Consider the following 19,819-nt stretch of genomic DNA (forward strand, 5'->3'; position numbering starts at 1 on the left):
CGCGATGCGGGAACGACGTCCATACTTAACATTGGCTGCGCCTCCTAATAACAGGAGTAGCCTTACGACGAAACCGACTTACGCAAACGTCGTAAAAAACTAACGTCGGGCACGCGTACGTTTGTGAATCAGCGTAAGTATGCAATTTGCATACTCTACGCTGAAAACTACCGGAGCGCCACCTAGCGGCCACCGCAAGAATGCAGCCTAAGATACGAAGGCATAAGCGACTTATGCCATTTGTATCTTAGGCTTAAGCCGGCGTATCTAGCTTTCTGAATAAGGAAAGTAGATACGCCGGCGCAAGTAGGCAATTACGCTGCGTATCTATGGATACGCAAGCGTAATTGCTTTCTGAATCTACCCCATTTATTTATTTATTTATTTTTACACATTTTCTTTTGCATTATATCCAAGACAGCGCAGTATTATTTACACTGTACGTTGCATTCTGATTGGTTGTGAAGTCGCACTGGAGCATTGTGAACTTTGTCCCATTTCCACGTGTGTGCCTCTTTTGTATGTTGTGTTTTTTCTATTTTATTTTTGCGATGTGTACTTTTTGAGTGTTCAGCTTTGTGTGTATTTTTGTCTCCCTGTGAGTTTTTTTTTTTTTTTGAACATTCTGAGATGGAATCCTTCTTTCTTCTGCACAGGAAGTCTTCCCTCCTATTCTCTGACATGAGATGAATTTTTCTTTTCATCTCCGGGGGGGAAAAGTTTGGAATAATATACAGAAGAACAAGGACTCAGTGTTATTGGGGGAGGGAGGGGGGGGGGTGTTAACTCTGTCCTGGCTACACGTGATTTGCCATCTCTGAAGAATGAGTAACCCCCCCCCCCCAGAGTAATGGGGGAAAAAAAAGTTACAATCCTCTATACAGAAACATGAAGGCCCTATGGGCCAGATTCACAGCGGAGATACGACGGCGTTTCTCCTGATACGCCGTCGTACCTCTGTTTCTATCTATGCGACTGATTCATAGAACCAGTTACGCATAGATAGCCAGAAGATCCGACAGATGTAATTTTTTTTTACACTGTCGGATCTTGGGATGCAGTACCGCGGCCGCCGCTGGGGGGAGTTTGCGTCGTAAACCAGCGTCGGGTATGCAAATTAGGAGTTACGGCGATTCCCGACGGATTTTCGCGTTCGCTACGTCGCCGCTAGTCTAGTTTCCCGTCGCAAAGTTAGTCGGTTTTTTTGGTGTCTTAACTTTACGCAGCAATCGTATTGCTGTATAAAGTATGGCCGTCGTTCCCGCGTCGATATTTAAAAAATAAAGGCGTTTGCGTAAGCCGTCCAGGAATACGGAATTAAGCTACGCGCGTCGCCGTTCGAAAAAATGACGTCACGGCGCGCAAAGCACGACGGGAATTACGGAACGGAGCATGCGCAGTAGGTCCGGCGCGGGAGCGCGCCTAATTTAAATGGCACACGCCCATTTGAATAGGCTCGCCTTGCGCCGGAGGCCGCCGGCGTAGGTTTTCATCGCAAGTGCTTGGTGAATCAGGCACTTGCGATGAAAACTTGCGTATCTACGATACGTTACGCCGCCGCAGTTCTACGTGAATCTGGCCCATAATTATAGGGCCTTCATGTTTCTGTATATAGGATTGTAACTTTTTTTTATTTTTAACTAGGTGTGTGTGTGTGTGTGTGTGTGTGTGTGTGTGTGTGTGTGTGTGTGTGTGTCCAACCCAACTAACCATGTAACTTTTTGTATCCAGCTTATTTTTGTATGTATATGTTCTCCCTTCAAAGAACATGCGGGACACCCTGAAAAAATAGGGGAAAATGTTAAGGCTGCCCACTTCCCTCCGTCCCATGGGGCAGACTGTGAGACCCTCCTGGAGCATTGTGGGAGAAGCCGGGACAAGGGGTGGGCAGGAGGGATGGCTGCCCTTGGCATCTTGGTATCATGTGAGATTGGGGGGGGTTGTGTTGGGAGGGGATTTTTCTGGTCGCAGGAGGTAAGAATTGTCCTAGGAGGGAAATTTGGGCAGGTGTGCTAGGAGTGGTGATTTGAGGGGGATTTGTGTTAAGAGAAGGGGTGCTAGAAAAAGTAATAAGTTGGTGAGGGGGCGGGGTTTGTGCTAGGAGGGGAACTTTTACTGGGAGGGGCAATTTGGCGTGGTGGTGGGGGGAGTGTGCTCAGAAGGGAAATTTTGTGGGGGTGGAGGAATTGTGCTAGAATTGGGGGTGTAATGTGTATGTCTATATCTTGTCTATATCTTGTCTATCACAGCCTTTGCTCAATACTTTCTCCCTCCTGGGTGCACTGCAGGGAGATTGCTTCTGGCACATGGGGCCCCTTCCATCTGCTGTCCGGACCCCCTGTGTGTGCCCCTTTCCGCTGCAGTGCTCCTGGCTTCCGTCCGGTAGTTGCTGCTGGCACACGGTGGATCATTCAGGACAGTGGGGGAAGGGGCTGGTAAACATTTTATTTGTTGGCCCCTTCCGTTCCTGAATGAACGCAGTGAGCGATCGGTACCAATCACTCGCGTGTCCATTCATCACTGACTCATAGTAAACTGTGTCTATTATGCTTCCGTTTGTGAATGAGCAGGAGGAAGCTTCAGAGGGCTTCCTATTCATTCATCTGTGCAGCTGAGGCTACAGAGAAAGGGACTGATAAATCTATGACCTCAAGTCACTTTCAGCCAGGGGAAGGGGGCCCAGTCGGGCTGCATGGGGCCCCCGTGATTTCTAACAGCTGCCCTGTCGGTGCACAGCCATTTTCAGCTCTCCAGAGATGTTCAATCGGGTTCAAGTCTGGGCTCTGGCTGGGCCACTCAAGGACATTTTACGGAGTTGCCCCGTAGCCACTCCTTTGTTATCTTGGCTGTGAGCTTAGGGTCCTTTTCCTGTTGGAAGATGAACCTTCTCCCCAGTCTGAGATCCAGAGCGCTCTGGAGCAGTTTTTCATCAAGGATGTCTCTGTACATTGCTGCATTCATCTTTCCCTCGATCCTGACTAGTCTCCTAATTCCTGCCACTGAAAAACATCCCCACAGCATGATGCTGCCACCACCATGCTTCACGGTAGGGATGGTATTGGCCAGGTGATGAGCGGTGCCTGCTTTCCTACAGACATGACTCTTGCCATTCAGGCCAAAGAGTTCAATGTTTCATCAGACCAGAGAATTGTTTCTCATGGTCTGAGAGTCCTTCAGGTGTATTTCAGCAAACTCCAGGCGGGCTGTCATGTGCCTTTTACTGAGGAGTGGCTTCTGTCTGCCCCCCCCCCCCCCATACAGGCCTGATTGGTGGAGTGCTGCAGAGATGGTTGTTCTTCTGGAAGGTTCTCTGCTCTCCACAAAGAAATGCTGGAGCTTTGTCAGGGTGACCATCGGGTTCTTGGTCCCTTCCCTGACTCCCTCATCGCTCAGTTTGGCCAGGCGGCCCGCTCTAGGAAGAGTCAAAACTTCTTCCATTTACAGATGATGGAGGCCACTGTGCTCATTGGGACCTTCAATGCTGCAGAAATGTAATTGTACCCTTCCCCCGATCTGTGACTCCATACAATCCTGTCTCGGAAGGTCAACAGACCATTCCTTGGACTTCATGACTTGGTTTGTGCTCTGACATGCACTGATAACTGTGGGACCTTCTATAGACAGGTGTGCGTCTTTCCAAATCATGTCCAATCAACTGAATTTACCACACAGGTGGACTCCAATCAAGCTATAGTAACATCTCAGGGGATGATCAGTGGAAACGGGATGCGCCTGAGCTACATTTTGAGTGTCATGGCAAAGGCTGTGATACTTGTGTATCTGTGATTTTATTTTTATTTTTTGTTTTATTTTTTTATTAACCACTTAACCCCCGGACCATATTGCTGGTCGAAGACCAGAGTACTTTTTGCGATTCGGCACTGCGTCGCTTTAACTGACAATTGCGCGGTCGTGCGACGTGGCTCCCAAACAAAATTGGCGTCCTTTTTTTCCCCACAAATAGAGCTTTCTTTTGGTGGTATTTGATCACCTCTGCGTTTTTTTTATTTTTTGCGCTATAAAGAAAAATAGAGCGACAATTTTGAAAAAAATGCAATATTTTTTTTACTTTTTGCTATAATAAATATCCCCCAAAAATATATAAAAAAACATTTTTTTCCTCAGTTTAGGCCGATACGTATTCTTTTACATATTTTTTGTAAAAAAAAATCGCAATAAGCGTTTATTGATTGGTTTGCGCAAAAGTTATAGCGTTTACAAAATGGGGGATATTTTTATGGCATTTTTATTAATATATTTTTTTTTTTTTACTAGTAATGGCGGCGGTACTGCGACATTATGGCGGACACTTTTGACACATTTTTGGGACCATTGGCATTTTTATAGCGATCAGTGCTATAAAAATGCATTGGATTACTATAAAAATGCCACTGAAGGGGTTAACACTAGGGGGCGGGGAAGGGGTTAAGTATGTTCCCTGGGTGTGTTCTAACTGTAGGGGGGGTGGCCTCACTAGGTGAAATGACTGATCCTCTGTTCATACATTGTATGAACATACGGTCAGGCATTTCTCCCCCTGACAGGACCGGGAGCTGTGTGTCTACACACACAGCTCCCGGTCCCCGCTCTGTAACGAGCGATCGCGTGTGCCCGGCGGCGATCGTGCCCGCCGGGCATGAGAGTCGGGGGCGAGCGCCCATAGTGGCCTGCGAGAGAGCCGACGTAGAGCTACGGGCTCTCGCGCAGGAGAGCCAACCTGCCGCCGTAGAATGACGTTGCAAAGATTTCAAACAAACTTCTTTCACGTTGTCATTATGGGGGATTGTTTGTAGAATTTTTAGCAAAAGAATGAATTTAATCCATTTTGGAATAACATAACATAACAAGCACGAGCGCGCGCACACACCCCTCTTTCTTCTTTTTTTTGTTTTTGTTTTTTGTTTTTTTATGATTTTGGTCTAAAGTAAAAAAAAAAAAAAAAAAATACTCCTAGTTCTCCTTTTTTAACTCTGGTTGCTTTCTCTAACATCTCTTCTATTGGAGAGTTGTGTGTGTGTTGACACCTGATGCCCGTGTGGATGTGCGGTGATGCCTGTGTGGTGATGTCTGATTGGTGTGTTGATAGCTGATGTGTTTGAGGGCTATTGCGTCACGCGTGCGTTGTGACGGCCGGTGTGTGTGTGCGGCTGATGCCTGTGGCTGTTTGGTAGCACACAGGATCCTCTGTATTCTGGTTCTTCCTGGAATGGCAGATCTCACACTTGCAGCTGCTCGGGAATTTTAGGCTGCAGAGTCTTAGGGCCAGATTCAGGTACAATAGCGCCGGTGTAACGTAAGCCATTTACGTTACACCGCCGCAAGTTTTCAGTTTTAGTGCCCGATCCACAAAGCACTTACCTGGAAACTTGCGGCGGTGTATCGTAAATACGTCCGGCGCAAGGCGGTCCAAATCGAATGGGCGGGTAACATTTAAATAAGGCGCGCTCCCGCGCCGGACCTACTGCGCATGCTCCGTTTCGTAACTCCTGCCGTGCTTTGCGCGAAGTGACGTCATTTTTTCGAACGGCGACGCGCGTAGCGTACTTCCGTATTCCCGGACGTGTTACGCAAACGACGTGAAATTTTAAATTTCGACGCGGGAACGACGGCCATACTTTAGACAGCGATACGTTTGCTGACTAAAGTTGGGGCACCCAAAACGACGACTAACTTTGCGACGGGAAACTAGACTAGCGGCGACGTAGCGAACGCGAAAAACCGTCGTGGATCGCCGTAACTCCTAATTTGCATACCCGACGCTGGTTTACGACGCGAACTCCCCCCCAGCGGCGGCTGCGGTATTGCATCCTAAGATCTGACAGTGTAAAACAATTACACCTGTCGGATCTTCTGGCTAACTATGCGTAACTGATTCTATGAATCAACCGCATAGATACTCTGAGAGATACGACGGCGTATCTCCGCTGTGAATCTGGGCCTTAATGCTTTGGTCTCTGTACTGGAGCCAGGTCTGGTCTGCCGGAAGATCTGGGTAGTGGGGGGACGGGTAGAATGAAGATCTGGGTAGTGGGGGGACGGGTAGAATGAAGATCTGGGTAGTGGGGGGGGGACGGGTAGAATGAAGATCTGGGTAGTTGGGGATGGGTAGAATGAAGATCTGGGTAGTGGGGGGGACAGGTAGAATGAAGATCTGGGTAGTGGGGGGGGGGGGGGTAGAATGAAGATCTGGGTAGTGGGGGGACGGGTAGAATGAAGATCTGGGTAGATCTCAGTAAGCTTGCCCCCATCACCCGAGCCATTCTGGCTGGGGGTTAGTCAGCCAGAACAGCTTACCGAGGAGGAAGTGAGAAATTTTGACAAAGAAAACAACATTTCTCACTTCCTGTTCCTCCTCGGTAAGCTGTTCTGGCTGACTAACCCCCAGCCAGAACGGCTCGTATGATGGGGGCAAGCTTACTGAGCAGAAACAGGAAGTGAGAAATTCAGACAAAGGGGGGGGGGGGGACATTTAGAAGGGAATCAAAGGAAAAAGTAAGTGAACCAACAATGCACTAGCTTAAAGGAACCTATTTAGAAGGAAAAAAAAAACTTTAGAACCTCTTTAAGTAGTTGTTGTGTCTACAGGACAGGGAGTGGCGAGAAATCTCCCAATAGACACCAGTTCTGGTCAGGGTGACCACGTGTCCCGGATTGCCCGGGACAGTACCACATTTTGCAGGTCTGTCCCGGGCTCCTTCACTCCAGGACAATACAGTGTCCCAGAATGAAACTGACACAGCCACCCCCCCCCCGGGCCAATCTGATGCCCCCAAAAAGGCCGCCACATCAGCGCTTTACTCACTGACAGTACTTGTCCTGGCCGGGAATGCCTGCAGGAGCACAATCCCCCGCCCCCCTGATTGTGATTGGGGAAAAAATCATAAATCCCGCCTCTTGTGTCCAATCACTGTGCTGTGATTCGTTGCAGCAGGAGGTGATTTTTGGAAGGGGGTGGGGGTAGTGTCCCGGAAATGTGGTCACCTTAGTTCTGGTAACATGTTCTCTCAAATTGTAGAGATTTCTTTTCACTTCCTGTTGTGTTTCCAGGACAGGAAGTGAAGATAAATCTTCCCAGAGGTACAAAAAAGGGTAGGAAAGGAATAAACGATCAGGGGTTTAAATCCTTCTGCTCTATCCAAAACTACGAGGGAAGGTGTGTGTGTGTGTGTGTTTGTGTGTGTTGCGGCGGCCCCCGGGAATGCCCCTGCAGGGACAGGTCTGCAGTGTTGGAGGTTGTGGTCGGGGAATGATAAGTGTGGAATTCTCTCGGCAGTGGAGGAATGTTCACACTCTCACACACCCACTCCGCCCTGACATGACACATCCCAGCCTGCCCTGCTGCTTCGCCCATCCACCGGAGATTCTAGTTTATGGCGGACAGGAACGCTCGAAGGGGGAGAGGCGCGTCGGGCCGCGCCCGCAGGACGTCTGTCGGGGTCTACAGAAGGTACTGTACCTGGCTGCGTCATTGGCTGCGCAGTGCAGATCCTGCAAATGTGACCTCGGGATCAGTCGCAGGCTGCTGCGTTCAGCATTGTGGCCGGGCTCACCTACAGCTGCAAAGTGCAGCTAACTCGTGGGTTAGCTACACTTTCCCGCTGACTTCTATGAGATCTCATGATTTCGGTGCGATTTTTAGACGTGGCATCAAAGATGCAGCATGCAGGAGTTTTGGTGTGCTTCCTGAAACTGCACAACCTCATAGAAGTCTATGGGGAAAACGCAGCTTCCCCGCATGAAAACTGTGCTTGGCTGCATTTTAGAGGGGCAGTGTGAAGCCGCCCTTGGTGGCCCTGCCGTGCATCTACTACAGGTGTGTGTGTGTGTGTGTGTGTGTGTGTGTGTGTGTGTATATGTATATGTATATATATATATATATATATCTGTGTGTTTTTTTTTTTTTTTTTTTTTTTTTTTTATATAAATAGATTTTTCTAATCACAGCAGAAACTACCCAAATGACTCTGATCAAAAGTTTACATACCCTGGTGATTTTGGCCTGATAACAAGCACACAAGTTGACACAAAGGGGGTTTGAATGGCCAGTAAGCCTAGGTTCACACTGCTGCGAATTCAAAATCGCGGTAAAATGCGCGATTTTACCGCGATTTCGGCCGCAATTTAATGTAAATCGCGGCCCGAAATCGCAAAAAGTAGTACAGGAACTACTTTTTTAAATCGCAGATGCGGCGTCGCACTGATTAGGACAGTGCCATTGCCGACAATTGCCGCCGATTTGAGATGCGATTTGACATGTCAAATCGCATCTCAAATCGTTCCAAATCGTACCCAGTGTGAACCAGGGCTAAAGGTCACCATCCTCACCTGTGATCTGTTTGCTTGTAATTAGTGTGTGTGTGTATATATATATATATATATATATATATATATATATATATATATATATATATATATATATATATATATATATATATATATATATATATATATATATATATATATATATATATATATATATATATATATATATTCTATTGTATTTGATTACATTCTATTAAATTCCATTCTGTTCTTTACTATTCTTTGACTTTCATTCTATTGTTTTATTATTTTATATTCTATTTTATTGTATTCTTTTTTTTTTTTTAGAAATCGATTTTTATATTTTTTTTTTAGATTTTGATTCAAATTTTGCTTTCAATTTTCATTCGAATTTGTTTTCGAATCCGATTTTGAAATATTATCGAATCCGGTCGAAATATTTTCGAATTCGTTCGAAAACAAACGAATTTAACACATGTAACGAATCTAACTTAACGAAATTAATTAAATAACGAATTAAAACGAAACAAAACAAATTTTTCCCTTTTGCACATGCCTAATCACTTCCAAGGGGTTACAATGATAGAAGTAAACTTAAAGCGGGGGTTCACCCTATTAAAAAAAATAATAATTTCCTCTAGCATAAAATGAGGCATAGTAGCGCGAGCTACAGTATGCCTGTATTTATTTTTTTAGCCCCGTACTCACTGTGCAATCGTATATTGAAGATTCCGACTCCCCGCGGGGAATGGGCGTTCCTATCCAGAGGGAAGGTGATTGACGGCCGGCTCTGGCACGTCACGCTTCTCCGGAAATAGCCGAAATAGGACTTGGCTCTTCACGGCGCCTGCGCATAGTCTGTGCGCAGGCGCCGTATAGCGCCGTGAAGAGCCGAGACCTACTCCGGCTGTCTTCGGGGAGCGTGACGTGCCAGAGCCGGCCGTCAATCACCTTCCCTCTGGATAGGAACGCCCATTCCCCGCGGGGAGTCGGAATCTTCAATATACGATTACACAGTGAGTACGGGGCTAAAAAAATAAATACAGGCATACTGTAGCTCGCGCTACTATGCCTAATTTTATGCTAAAATGTTGTTATGGAGGGTGAACCACCGCTTTAAATTGCAAGAAGTGCCACAGAAATGTATGGGGAGAAAGTACAGATACCATGCAAGATCTTCTCAGTGGGAATCCAGTCCAGGACCCCGGCGCTGCAAAGTTACAAGACTGAAAAACTTCCACTGCAGTTGCTATAAAAGTTGGCACATCGGTGCGTCCCAAAATAAAACGCAGGGCCGGTTCTTCCAGACTATAAACTTTACACAGGAAGTGACATCACTATGAGATGTGTACGGGGATAGAGATCTGAAATAATTATTCTATATATAGAGAACAAATTTATTCTGGGTGCGGTTCAGGAGATCCACACACATAAACATTATGTACAATTTCTGCGTCAGGAATGTAAATAATAAAAATAAAAAAAATGTGAATCTCGGGTGATTACCTGACCCTATATATAAGCAGAGCTGGAAAAAATGTTTTTGGTTTTGATCGATTTCACACTGAAGGCTGTTCCTGCCGCCCTCTGATGGGCATTCAGTATGTCTGCAGTCTCTGACCATCTCCTGTAGGGTGTCTGCAGTCTCTGACCATCTCCTGTAGGGTGTCTTCAGTCTCTGACCATCTCCTGTAGGGTGTCTTCAGTCTCTGACCATCTCCTGTAGGGTGTCTTCAGTCTCTGACCATCTCCTGTAGGGTGTCTTCAGTCTCTGACCATCTCCTGTAGTGTGTCTTCAGTCTCTGACCATCTCCTGTAGGGTGTCTTCAGTCTCTGACCATCTCCTGTAGGGTGTCTTCAGTCTCTGACCATCTCCTGTAGGGTGTCTTCAGTCTCTGACCATCTCCTGTAGGGTGTCTTCAGTCTCTGACCATCTCCTGTAGGGCGTCTTCAGTCTCTGACCATCTCCTGTAGGGCGTCTTCAGTCTCTGACCATCTCCTGTAGGGCGTCTTCAGTCTCTGACCATCTCCTGTAGGGCGTCTTCAGTCTCTGACCATCTCCTGTAGGGCGTCTTCAGTCTCTGACCATCTCCTGTAGGGTGTCTTCAGTCTCTGACCATCTCCTGTAGTGTGTCTGCAGTCTCTGACCATCTCCTGTAGGGTGTCTTCAGTCTCTGACCATCTCCTGTAGGGTGTCTTCAGTCTCTGACCATCTCCTGTAGGGTGTCTTCAGTCTCTGACCATCTCCTGTAGGGTGTCTTCAGTCTCTGACCACAACTTCTTTAAAATATAACTGCAGTTACACATAAAGCCCATGTTTTTTTTTTGCATTCCTCATCAGAGTTATTTTTCGGTTCCTTTTAGCAAAGTTTGGAGAACTGAGGAAAACTGGAGATGACTGACCATTTTCTGGTGTACTGTGACTAGTGACCTCCCCCAGAACACCTTTTTGCTATTTTGTAAAAAGCTGCATTACCAGATTCCCTTCTTATGTCCCCCCCGCCCCCCCCCCCAGATGATCACCGACAGCCAACTGTGAGCTAGGGAGCAATCGCCAAGGAAGGATGCCTCCTATCAGTGCTGGGACAAGGTCATCTAGAGCCCGATTTCAATAGCGCCCTCCGCCCCCAAGATGGATAGGCATTATGTGTCCGCAAAATTGGCACTTATCTGCATGCTTTCCCTCCTAAGCATAAATTCCCCCCCCCCCCAGTACAAACTCTTCCCCTGCTGGTATACCCCCAGCACAAATCCCCCCCCCCCCCCAAATCGCCTCTCATGGCACAACTCCTCTACCCTTCAAATCCCTCAAATTTCCTCTGAGTACACAACCTCTCCCCCCCCCCTCCAAATCTCCACTACCAGAGCACACATTCCCTCACCCCCCCCCCCCCCCCATATTCATTCCTCCTAGCACAAATCCCCCTACAAACACAACTTCTAGCAAAATCCCCCACCCCCAAATTTATCTCTCCTAGAGCACTTCTTATGCCTGCTGCCCCACAAATTCCCCATTTCCTTGTGGCACCCCCCCTCCCTCCACCTCCCACGATGCCACTATGCTCCCTCCTGCACATCCCTTGTCCCAGCCTTGCTCCTACAGAACTCTATGCAGAAAGCTGAGCGTCTTCAGAAGGAATTTCACATGGCTGGGTAAACCTCTATTTACAAACTTGCTTAATTTGTCCAGGAATTATAAGACTTCATGTTTTTCAAAATGAAGTTCCTGAGTTGCTTTTTATGTGCCTTAGTGTCTCAGGACTTGGAGTTCTCTCTGCGCTCTGCCAGCTATGTCACCATAGGTGCAAGTGTAGCGCCCTCTACCATAGGTAGGTGTTTGTTGGAGGTGAGGTTTTTTTGGTGATGGCTTTAAGGAAGGTAAATTTAGGTAAATTTATGCTAGGCCTGCTTGTTTTGATCTGGAGTGCTTCTGTGTGACAAGGAGTTCAGTTCCTCTTACCTTCCACAAGCCGCTGACGGGAGGATTGGGGGCGGAGCTGAGAGATGGCCTGCAAATAATGTCAATGGTTGCTAGGACGCCGGCGGTCCTAACAACTGGTGACTGCATTGGGGGGGCGCAGAGATTGCCGGCAAGATTTTCTCCCAGAAACCATCACTTGGTGCTGTGTGTGTGTGTGTGTGTGATGGCACACATTGAGGATACCACTACTGAGTGGAGCCCAGGGCTGGATCAAGTTCCAGCCCAGGATTCCGGGACTCCAGCCCAGATCCGTGGGACCCCAGGACTTACTTCAAATCACGGGAAGGTCCCACGGAATCTGGGATGGGTGGGAGGTATGTGACCACCCACCTAATATTTAGTAGGTCCCTTTTTTTTTTTTTTGCCACTAAAACAGCCCTGACCTGTTGTGGCATGGTCTCCACTAGACCCTCCTGAAGGTATGCTGTGGTATCTGGCACCAAGCCATCAGTAGCAGATCCCTTTTAATTCCTGTAAGTTGCGAGGTGAGGCCTCCATGGATCGGACTTGGTTTTCCAGCACATCCCACAGAAGCTCAATTGGATTGAGATCTGGAGTCAACACCCCAAACTTGCTTTTGTATTCCGCAAACCATTCTTTAATTCATCAGACCATGCCACCTTCTTCCATTGCTCTGTGGTCCAGTTCTGATGCTCACGTGCCCATTGTAGGGACTTTTTACTGTAGACACGGGTCAGCATGGGCAACCTGACCGGTCTGCAGCTACACAACCAGTGGCGGCTGGTGCTCAAAATTTTTGGGGGGCGCAAAGGAAAAAAAAAATTGCAGTCTCACTGTGCCCAAACGCAGCCACTGTTACATGCCATCAAATGCAGCCACTGTGCCATCAATTCGCACCACTGTGCCATGCCATTAAACGCAGTCACTGTGCCATGCCATCAAATGCAGTCACTGTGCCATCAATTCGCACCACTGTGCCATCAATTCGCACCACTGTGCCATGCCAATAAACGCAGTCACTGTGCCATCCATTGTCACCACTGTGCCATCCATTGTCACCACTGTGCCATGCCATTAAACGCAGCCCCTGTGCCATACATTGTCACCACTGTGCCATGCCATTAAACGCAGCCACTGTGCCATCCATTGTCACCACTGTGCCATCCATTGTCACCACTGTGCCATGCCATTAAACGCAGCCACTGTGCCATCCATTGTCACCAATGTGCCATGCCATTAAACGCAGCCAATGTGCCCTTTAATGGTCGCCGCTGTGCCAATTGTCCCCACTGTGCCCTGTAAATTGCGTTCCCCCGCCCGGCACTTACCTTTACTGAAGTCAGGCATCCACGTCCCACGATGTCTTCTCCCGCCCTCGATGACTGACAGGCGTCTCAGCCAATCGGGTTACAGGTAGCCAGAACCGGCCAACGTGATTGGCTGAGACGCCTGTCATCTTATTCAAGGGGCGTACAGTCTGTGCGCTCCGAGAATAAGCTTCCGGGACCCGAGGGCTGTACTGGGAAAGCCTATCAGAGCCGTTGGCTTTGATAGACATTTCCCTACAGCCAACCAGCTGGCGTTATTCAGATGGCCGGACATTGAGCGCCGACCATCTGAATAACAGCGGCAGCGGCGAAAATAACATAGATTCGTGCAATGCATGAATCTATGTTATTTCACTCAGTGGCGGTGAGAGCCAGAGGGGGCGGCGCTCCAGCGCCCTCTATGGACGAACCGCCACTGTACACAACACCATACACAACAAACTGTGATGCTCTGTGTGTTCTGACACCTTTCTATCAGAACCAGCATTAACTTTTTCAGAAATGTGAGCTCCAGTAGCTCTGCTATTGAATCGGATCCCATGGACCAGTCTTCGCTCTCCATGTACACTAATGAGCCTTGGCACCCATGACCCTGTCCCCACCTAGCCAATTTTTCTTCCTTGGACCACTTTTGGTCAGTCTTGTCCACTGCAGACCAGGAACATCTTTACAAGAGCTCAAGTTTTGGAGTTGCTCTGCCCAAGTCATCTAGCTATTGCAATAGTTACAATGTGCTCTGGTCCAAATCATTTGGTGGAGGGGGGATTATGGGGTGGGGTTGTTTTTTACGGGGTTGGGCTTGGCCTCTTTGTTCCAGTGAAGGGAACTCTTAAGGTGTCAACATACCAAGACATTTTGGACAATTTCATACTCCCAACTTTGTGGGAACAGTTTGGGGACGGCCCCTTCCTGTCCCAACATGACTGCGCACCAGAGCACAAAGCAAGGTTCATAAAGACATGGATGAGCGCGTTTGGGTTGGAGGAACTTTGAGTCCCGACCTCATCCCGATAGAACACCTTTTGGATGAATTAGAGTGGAGACTGCGAGCCAAGTCTTCTCGTCCAACATCAGTGCCTGACCTCACAAATGCAGTTCTGGAAGAATGGTCAAACATTCCCATAGACACACTCCTAAACCTTGTGGACGGCCTTCCCAGAAGAGTTGAAGTGGTTATAGCTGCAAAGGGGCGGGGCCAACTCAATATTGAACCCTACGGACTAAGACGCCATTAAAGTTCAAGTGTGTGTAAAGGCAGGTGTCCCAATACTTTTGGTATTCTAGTATACAGTTGCTGCATTCCTCAGCATGATCAGTGATTGAGATCTGTGCTCCATACATCTGATAGAGCTGAGCAGAGCACATTTGAGGTCTTCAGCGTCTTTGCAGAGAGTTATAAATAACTTTTTATGGTTTTTTGGTCATCTTGCTTTTGAATTCTGATTTCCTGGGTCAGTCCTCTGTGCCGTTCTGCTCGCTGAACAATTCTTCTTCTGAAGGCAGATCATGCTTTTTCTGTTGGCTGTCAATGGTCGACTGTGCGCTCCACTAATGTTTGCAATATTGCTTGTAATAGGATTATGTCCTATGATCACCAGCTCCATCTAATGGACTTCTTTTTTTTTTTTTTTTTTAAGTTTGGAGAGTGTGCGCAAATTTAATCACTTCTGGACCACCCACTGTGTGTGTGTGTGTGTGTACGTTGGCACTTTAAAGATGACGATCTCTGTTATGGCAGCGGCTAGCTGCCATAACCCAGGTATCCATCTCTTCAGTGGGCGGTCCAGTTTACGATAATGGTGGTCTCCGTGGCGGATTCGCCGCGAGATCACCGTTATTGGCGATGGAAGTGGGCCCTCCGCCGCTTAACAAAGGGCCATTTTGTTTTTACGCCAGATCTCTTTTTTTAAGGCTGCATTCACACCTTGGCGTACAAAATCGCGGCGCTTTGTCCCGCGATTTGTGGCGACAAAACGCCGCGATTGTGAATGCAGCCTTACCCCCTCTATGGAGATGGTTCACATCTCCTATGCCGAACGCCGAAAGCCGCCTGGAAAAAAAGGTCCGGGACTTGTTTTCAAGCGTTCGGCGTGGAGATGTGAACCATCTCCATAGAGGGCAATGTGAAATCATCCCTCCAGCGTCTCAGGGGCGGCTGCGGCGTCGCACTACAGGCGTATATACGCCTAGGTGTGAACGGGGGCTAAGAGGACCTGTCATGCATTTTTTTATTTTTTTTTTTTTCTATTACAAGGGATGTTTAAAAAAACGGTGTAATATTTTTTTTAATTTTTTTTTTATTTTTTTTTTTTTTAAAGAAAAAGAAATAGTAAAAACAAACAAAAAAATATTCTTAAAGCGCTCCATCCCGACAAGCTTGCATGCAGATGCGAGCGCATACGTGAGAAAATGATGCCGCCGTAAATTAGGGCGCAAGTTCCGTATTCAGAAAGAACTTTCGCCCTAAGTTACGGCGGCGTAACGTATGTGGGCCAGCGTAAGCCCGCCGAATTCAAATGGGGATGATGTGGGCGTGTTTTTATTTTAAATGAATTGTGACCCCACGTATTTTGTCGTTCGTGAAATAATCCCAGTGCGCATGCTCAAAATTACGCCGCAAATCGTCATTGCTTTAGACGTGAACGTAACTTGCGTACAGCCCTATTCGCGAACGACTTGCGCAAATGACGTAAAATTTTCAAAACTCTACGCGGGAACGACGGCCATACTTAACATAGGATACACCTCATATAACTCGGCCCATAAGTGGTTTAAAGTGTGACATCTTGGGTATCTATTTACTCGGCGTAATATCTTTTTATGTTTAACAAAAAATTGGAGACATTTTATAATTTTTTTTTTTTTTTTTTTTTTATGGGGCTTAAACATCAGGGGCAATCAAACGGTTAACTGTGTGCCTACCTGGTGTTTGTGTTTTTACTATATGCGCTGCTTTTACTATGGGAAGAGATGGATTTTATTCCCTGCTTTTGCAGGAACACAAACTTAATCCCTTCCCTCCTGTCAGAACAGAACTCTGCCTTGTTTACATAGGCAGAGCACCATTCTGAGTCTCTGCCCAACGATCGGTGGGTGCCGGCAGACATCAATTGCCCGGCACCCACAGATCAGCTTCTGCTGTGAATTGTCACAGCAGAAGCAACGTGTGTGTGTGTGCCCCCTGCAGGCAGAAATGCAGTATTGCATATTCGGCACTCAGCTGCTGCCCTGTAGCAGTAAAACTGTTATAGGCTGGTCAGCAAGTGGTTAGTTATGCTATTGGGTTGTCACATGGGCTTCTGATAGAGACTACAGCGGCTGTTTCAATGCCCATTACAGACCTGGTCCACTTTTGTCGCCATCAGGAAACCCGCCCCAAGAAATGCCATGCGGCAGTCACTGGTGCGCATGTAGGCAGGAAGTGGCTTAATAGAGGCTGCTAGCGAACCCGATGCCAGGCAACAAGCATTGGCAGGATGGGGGTCAGCAGCAACAGCCTCCTTGGTGCAGGAGAACCTCTTTATAAAAGGTGATCAATAAAACGAAGCAAGACTTTGTGTCACCAGTGAGGCTGCAGGGAAATATATCTTCTGACCTATTCTACTGATGATTTTCTCTGTGACTGTAAAACCCCAAGTGACTTTTTTTTTTTTTCGGGAGATTCCATCGTCCACCACAATTCAGATAACATCCTGTTTACGGTCATCTATTAGTTCTCATAGTCAGGTGGAGAGAGAGAGAGAGAGAGGGGGGGGGGGGGGGGGGTTCTTTACATTGCCTGCCTATTCATTGGTGTGTGATGAGGAACATTAACCCCTTTTAGGATGAAGGTCCTTTAAAGTAGATCTAAAGGCAAACAGGGGGAGATTTCCCTTTACTTCCTGTCCAGAGGCGGCTCTTTAATTAGGCGGTCGCCTAAGGCCTCACACTCACAGGGGCCTCACGGCCGCCTAACTTACCCAATGCATTACCCCAGTTTTAAGGGGCCGGGGACCTGAACGCTGATGTGCTCAGGCAGCGTTAAGAGCCCTGACTTAACCCTAACAACCACTGAATATCGGTGACACCGCCCCATGTGACGTCAATGACCCAGCATGCCCTCAGTCAATGACGTCACAAGGGGGGCGGGTTCAGCGGGTGACATCACCGGGTGGACCCCGCCCCTTAGTTATAAAAGAGCAGGATCTGGGGGCCATGTTGTTAAAGGGGGCTTCCAGATTCCGTTATGCCCTCTGTCCACAGACCCCCACAACCACCGGCCAGGGTTGTGTGGAAGAGGCTCTTGAACTTGAATTATTTTTCCCATCGTGGGTGTGAGTGAGGCCCCCTGTCAAGTTTTGCCTAAGGTCTCACAAAGCCTAGAGCCGCCTCTGTTCCTGTCCTATAGCCACAACAGGAAGTGAGAGGTAATGCCTGGTTGATGCCAAAACCAGTGTCCCCATTGGAAGACTTCTTCTCTATTCCTGTTCTGGAGACAACCCACAATGTGCAATTATCTTTAACTTGCGGTGATAATGGTAAACGATGCAAATAAAGAGGGTGTATCTATCCTATATTTTTTATTTTGGCTTCCCGTGTGTGGTGTGGTTGCAGTCTTGTCTCCTTGTATACAGTTCTTTGTGTTTTAGTCTTCTCCCCTGGTATACTAGAGGAGAAGACTGTAAACAAAAAAGATACCTTGTATACCAGGTTGGAATACTGTAAACAAAAATACATTGGTCTTCTCCCCTGGTATAGAATGTTTTCTTTTTGTTTACAGTCTTCTCTCCTGGTACTAGAGGAGAAGACTGTAAACAAAAAAGATACAATGTATACCAGGGGAGGAGACTGTAAATACTTCACTTTTTCTTCACTTCTAGTATACAAATGTAGCGCTACCCCCTCAGGAGCCGTGACATCTATGTGATGTCTAGGGGTGAAGGTAGTGAGTAGAGCAGTAATTGAATGTCCAGTCTGCAGGTGAAGTTTTCTGAATGCTTTGATTCTTGGTCCAACACGTCCAACACGTCCAACACCAACTTAAAGGGGAGTTCCACCCACAATTTCACTTTTTAAATATAAATACCCCTGTAATACACAAGCTTAAAGCGGGGGTTCACCCTTAGAGGGCACTTTTTCCCCTTAGATTCCTGCTCGTTATTACTAGGGGAATCGGCTATTTATTTTAAAATATGTGCAGTACTTACCCGTTTACGAGACGCATCCTCTCCGTCGCTTCCGGGTATGGGCTTCGGGAATGGGCGTTCCTTCTTGATTGACAGGTTTCCGAGAGGCTTCCGACGGTCGCATCCATCGCGTCACGATTTTCCGAAAGAGGCCGAACGTCGGTGCGCAGGCGCAGTATAGAGCCGCACCGACGTTCGGCTTCTTTCGGCTACGAGTGACGCGATGGATGCGACCGTCGGAAGCCTCTCGGAAGAATGTCAATCAAGAAGGAACGCCCGCTCCCGAAGACCCATACCCGGAAGCGACGGAAGAAGATGCAGCTCGAAAACGGGTAAGTACTGCACATATTTTAATATAAATAGACGATTCCCCTAGACCGAACGAGCAGGAAGCTAAGGGGAGATTTTTTTTTTTTTTTTTTAAATGGGTGAACTCCCGCTTTAATGTAGTCTAGTAAAGTTAGTCTGTAAACTAAGGTCCGTTTTGTTAGGTTGTTACAGCATTTAGACACTTTATAATCTAGAAATAGACCGTGGCCATCTTAAGTGTGGGCATCATGAAGCCAGACTGTATGACTTCCTGGATTTCAGCCTTGCAGATCTCGCACATGCTCAGTGCTGCACAAGCGATGTAATGGGTTTCAGTCAGGTTTCCATAGCAACGGGAGTGTCAGAGGAAGTTGCCGCCCCTTCTCTATGCAAATAGGCTATTTGCAAGGACCACTGGGATACATGATGTCTATCCCAGAAACCCTTGTGACTTAATAGCCTAGGCTAATAAGGAGGAGGAAGTAATGAAGGACTACAAAATAAAGGTATTTACAAGCAACAAAATAAATAAAAATTGTCCATTCTGAACACTATGAGATTAGGGCATGCAGCACAGACAAACATAAAAAAATGGGTGGAACTCCACTTTAAGGTAGACAGGAAAGGTTGATGAAATAAATGAACCTTGCAGTATCAGGCTTTGGATAGAGAAAAGCAGTCCTGCTATTCTATAGTTGTATCAATGCGTCGCCACTCCAGTTGAGTGGGTGAAGTGCCTCCGGACAAAACCCTGCCACAGGCCTGGCAGCCGGAGTGCCACTTAAGGTTACTGGGAGAAACAAGTCTCTGCCACGGACTTGGCTCTGATTGAATGTTGAGGCCTCTGCCACAGGCCTAGTGCACGATATAAGTTGAACAGCAGAGCAAATCCTCCCAGTAAATTACATTAGGGCAGGGGTGCCCAACCTTTTGAAGAGTGAGGGCCATTTAAAGTGGAAGTAAACCCTCCTATAGTTTTCAGCCAGGAAAGCTGCCATCTTGGCCTCCGTTTAATCTGCAACTGCCACGATGCTGCACATGTGATCAGTTATGAAAGCAGCCATTGGATGGTTTGACAGTTTGGTTGAGAGCACAAGCAAATGTGACATCTAGCATTTCCGGCATTCCGGGAATGTTAACTGTTTTTGTAAACTATCAAATAGATGGGTTTACTTCCGCTTTAAGCAACTTGGTAGCCAGTCGCGGGCCACAATGAGCGGAGCAGGCGGATGGCAGGTCACGGCTACTCTATAGGCCCTCCGATCCGCCCATATGGAAGGAGACGAATTTCC

The 19,819-nt window shown here is 47.3% G+C and overlaps 1 protein-coding gene across 3 annotated transcripts in view; it reads left to right on the forward strand.

Annotated features, from left to right (window-relative positions):
* Positions 1–19,819, forward strand: part of RIN3 (Ras and Rab interactor 3) — an 84,522-nt gene that overhangs the window by 16,290 nt on the left and 48,413 nt on the right. The window contains exon 1 of one of the 3 annotated variants that reach the window (XM_040333380.1): positions 7,319–7,447. The exons of 1 other annotated variant lie outside the window; for it this stretch is intronic. In XM_040333380.1, the coding sequence (XP_040189314.1) occupies positions 7,371–7,447 (77 nt within the window). In that variant the 5' untranslated portion in view covers positions 7,319–7,370. Of the gene's footprint in view, positions 1–7,318; positions 7,448–19,819 lie in introns of those variants that run through there. One more of the 3 variants, XM_040333378.1, reaches the window with a different exon arrangement.

This window comes from Rana temporaria, chromosome 13 (genome assembly GCF_905171775.1).
Source record: "Rana temporaria chromosome 13, aRanTem1.1, whole genome shotgun sequence".
Classification (NCBI taxonomy): domain Eukaryota; kingdom Metazoa; phylum Chordata; class Amphibia; order Anura; family Ranidae; genus Rana; species Rana temporaria.